The following is a 3,690-nucleotide window of genomic DNA, read 5'->3' as shown; positions in this document are numbered from 1 at the left end:
CCACCTCCTCCCTCTCTCCCTCCCCGTCTCCCCCACCTCCTCCCTCTCTCCCTCTCCGTCTCCCCCACCTCCTCCCTCTCTCCCTCTCTCCCTCCCCGTCTCCCCCACCTCCTCTCTCTCTCCCTCCCTCCCCCCCAGCACGATGCAAGATGACTTCATCATTATCCACGAACAGCACTATGACAGTGTCCTCGAGTCTACGTTTAAGACAGAATTCCTCAGCCTCCTCTGCAAACGCTTCAAGGAAAAGACCCAGAAGAAGATTCCGCTCAAGTTCAACAATCTGTGAGCTCAGGGTGGGGGGGGGCGGAACAGCTCCAGGGGTGACCTTACCCCTTCTGTCATGTGGTCCTTACCCATCCATCAGTGATCTTTACCCTTGTCATATGACACTTGTCCCTCCATATTGACCTTTATCCTTGCCCTTCCACCCTGGCGACCTTGACCCTTCTGTCATGCGATCCTTGCCCCCATCAGTGACCTTTACCCTTGTGTCATACAACCCTCACCCTTCCAGTGACATTTACTCTTCCATCACATGACCCTTGCCCTTCCATTTGGTGACCTTTACCCTTCTGTCTCATGATCCTCGTCCCACCATCACAGCAACCCTCACCCATCAATGACCTTTACTCTTCTATCATGTGAGCCTTGCCACTCTGTCACGGCGACCTTTACCCTTGTGTCATATGATCCTTGCCCTTCCATCACGATGACCTTTATTCTTCTGTCATGTGACCCTTCCCCCTCCATCACGGTGACCTTTACCCTGTTGTGATCTTTGCCCCCTCACCTTTCCGTCATGTGACCCTCCCTCCTATGACCTTCACCCTTCCAATGACCTATATCCTTCCATCATGTGACCCTCACCCATCCATGACCTTTACCCTGCCATCGTGACCCTTGCCACTCTGTCACAATGACCTTTACCCTTCTGTCACATGACCTTTACCATTCCATCGCAGTGACCTTTCTCTCAAGGGTGACCTTTGCTCTCTCCCTGGGGGTTGGGTGGGGTGCGGGTGTGACCCTTGTGCGTCTCCCTCTCCGCGGTGGTGACCTCTGACCCTGTTGTGTTGCAGGCTGGAGTTCAAGGTGAAGAAGGGAGGCTGGGGCCCATGGGCAGCGGCTGGGTCACGGCAGATCGAGTTCCAGCCCGGTCACGGTGACTTCGCGGTCCTGAGGCCAAGCAACAAGGTGCTGCTCATCAGCATCGGAGCTGGGCTGCCCAAACACTCGAGTACGTCGCCAGGCAGGACAAAGGACCCCAGGCACCCTCTGGGCCAGGCTGGGGGGTGGGTGGGGGAGAGAATCCCACGGACACCATTGGGGGTGAGGGCCACCCACTTCTCTGGGGGTCCTGAGGCTAAATGGTTTCTTGCTGCGTCGCTGAGAGAGCGCACCCTCTGGATCACGGTCATGTTCTGCCATTTGTGGGATCTTGCTGTGCGCACAAGGCTTTGTAACAGGGAGGATCGTTGACTGGCAGACAGCTCTTGTGGGGGCAAGCGGTAGCGTCCCTACCCCTGGACTGAGGGGCCCGGGGACAAGTCCCACCTGCTCCATACTGTTGCAATAACATCTCTGAAGGGGCTGGTTCGAAAAATCAGGTTGAATAAACACAAACTGTTGAAAGGACGCTAGAGAAATGCACTGGAGCTTTGGAGATGGGCAGGTTGTTGTGGGCAGGTACAAATTCGGGGGATGGTGCATCTCAGACAGAAGCCTGAGGCCTGGACACTCTCACTGCTTGTATCATTATCCATTTCTCAGCTTGCAAAGAGGCCATTCGGCCCTGTTTCCACTCCCTCCCCCATTCTGCCCTAGAATCATTAAGTATATTCAGAGAGATATTTACTGAGGAAGGGAGTCGAGAGTTATGTAGGAATATGGAGTGGAGGGTGACCTGATCAGCCATAATGCCAGGGAGCGGCAGAGCAGACTTGATGGGCTGAACAGCCTCCTCTGTTCCTACACCTCTCAGTCTAAAGCCAGGGGCTGGTTGTACGCCAGCTCTGTGCAACGACAGGGCAGTGCGGTGGTGCCGAGTAAGTGGGACGGACTGTAATTGTCAGGGTTGGGGTGGGGTAGGGTTGAGGTTGGGTTGGGTTGAGGTTGGTTGGGTTGGGTTGAGGTAGGGTTGAGGTTGGGTTGGGTAGGGTTGAGGTTGGTTGGGTTGGGGTGGGTGCTGTGATTTACAGTAAATGGTGCTGTTCCTCTCCAGGACCCACCAGGAAAGACAGACGCAAGAGCACGTACATCAATGTGAGGCCGTACGTTCCAGGTACAACAGAGGGGGTCAGTACCCCTCCCCTACCTCCAAAACCAGCCCCCTACACCCCCTCCCCATCTCCGTCACCCCCTCCAGCCCCCTACACCCCCTCCCCATCTCTGTAACCTCCGGAGATCCCAGCCGCTCTAGCAACTCCCGCCTCCCCCCACCCCCACCAATTCCCATCACAGCGTCACTAGGGGCCAGGGACTGAGCTCGAGACAAGAGTCGGTGAGAGGTTGGTGACTGGGGAGGAAGGGGATTGGGGGTGGGGTGGATGAGGGTGAGGGAGAGTGACGGTGATGGTTTAGGGTGGGGTGAGGGGCTACAGGAGGAGTTGGAGGACCCTCTCACCCTCTTGTTTGACTCCTGACGCCACCCACCTCAAGGTGAAGGCCAGAGGCGGATCCGAAGGCGTTGGGGGGGTTGATGGCCGAGGGAGGTGAGGGCTACGGTAGGGGTGGTGAGCGCAGGACAGGTGAAGGCAGCCTGGGAGAGGCGAGGGCAGTGTGGGGGGGGGGGGGGGGGCAGCAGGAGGGGGAGGACCGACTCACCCTCTTGTTCTACACCCCCCCCAACCCACCAGGTGTCGGAGGGTCAGAGACCCCCACCGAGGGCTCGCGGTTGACCCTGGGGGACCGACTGAGCCGGGGGTTCACTGTACGCAGGCAGACCAGCATGGAGCAGCCCACATTGCCCCGCCAGGGGGCAAGTCCCCGAGCCCGGACCCAGCCTGCACCACAGAACCTCGACTTCATGAACGTCCCTGAGCAGGGGGTTGCTGGGTAAGTCATGGGTCACTCACCCCCACCGATACCCCCACCCATCCCCCCACCCCCATCCTCCCCACCCCATCCCTCCACCCCCATCCTCCCCACCCACCAACAGGTTCAGACTCCGAGAGAGGGGATAGGGAGGGGGCGACGGGGGTGAGGGAGGGTGACGGGGGCAGGGGGGGGGGTGAGGGATGTAGTGCGGGGAGTGTAAGATCTGGGTTTAATCCCTATGATAACAATATTTAATTTGAAGATGCGGCTGCAGGAGGCTTTGCCCGTGGACCGTGCAGCTCCTCCTGGTTGAATAGTCGGTCTCAGCACTGGTCCTGATGTTCAGTGGGGGTGGGGGAGGGTGGTCTCCCTGAGGGTGTGTTTGCAGGGGATTTGAGTGCTATTGGGGTTCAGTTAGGACTGAATCTGCACCTCCCTGCGCAGCCTCCAGAGGCGAATGTCGATGGATGTGAAGCCAGTGCCTGGAGGGGGCCGTGCGAAGCCACAACCGAGAGTGAGGCCCAGGCAGGCGAAGTGCCGGGCCCTGTACGCCTACGATGCTCAGGACACTGACGAGCTCAGCTTCAACGCAGACGACATCATCGACATCGTCCGGGAAGGTGAGGGGCTCAGCCTGTTCCCACCCCCCCA

At 58.5% G+C, this 3,690-nt stretch overlaps 1 protein-coding gene across 1 annotated transcript in view; it reads left to right on the top strand.

Annotated features, from left to right (window-relative positions):
- Positions 1-3,690, top strand: part of LOC125482358 (unconventional myosin-Ie-like) — a gene marked incomplete at its 5' end in the record, with an annotated part of 5,396 nt that overhangs the window by 754 nt on the left and 952 nt on the right. Inside the window, 5 exons of the mRNA XM_048594423.1 lie at positions 139-285; positions 1,083-1,240; positions 2,225-2,284; positions 2,859-3,057; positions 3,484-3,659. Coding sequence (XP_048450380.1) covers positions 139-285; positions 1,083-1,240; positions 2,225-2,284; positions 2,859-3,057; positions 3,484-3,659 — 740 coding nt within the window. The remainder of the gene's footprint in view (positions 1-138; positions 286-1,082; positions 1,241-2,224; positions 2,285-2,858; positions 3,058-3,483; positions 3,660-3,690) is intronic.

This window comes from Rhincodon typus, unplaced genomic scaffold, assembly GCF_021869965.1.
Source record: "Rhincodon typus isolate 14 unplaced genomic scaffold, sRhiTyp1.1 hic_rhity00009241, whole genome shotgun sequence".
In the NCBI taxonomy this organism is placed as follows: domain Eukaryota; kingdom Metazoa; phylum Chordata; class Chondrichthyes; order Orectolobiformes; family Rhincodontidae; genus Rhincodon; species Rhincodon typus.
This window is presented reverse-complemented; position numbering and strand designations above follow the sequence as displayed.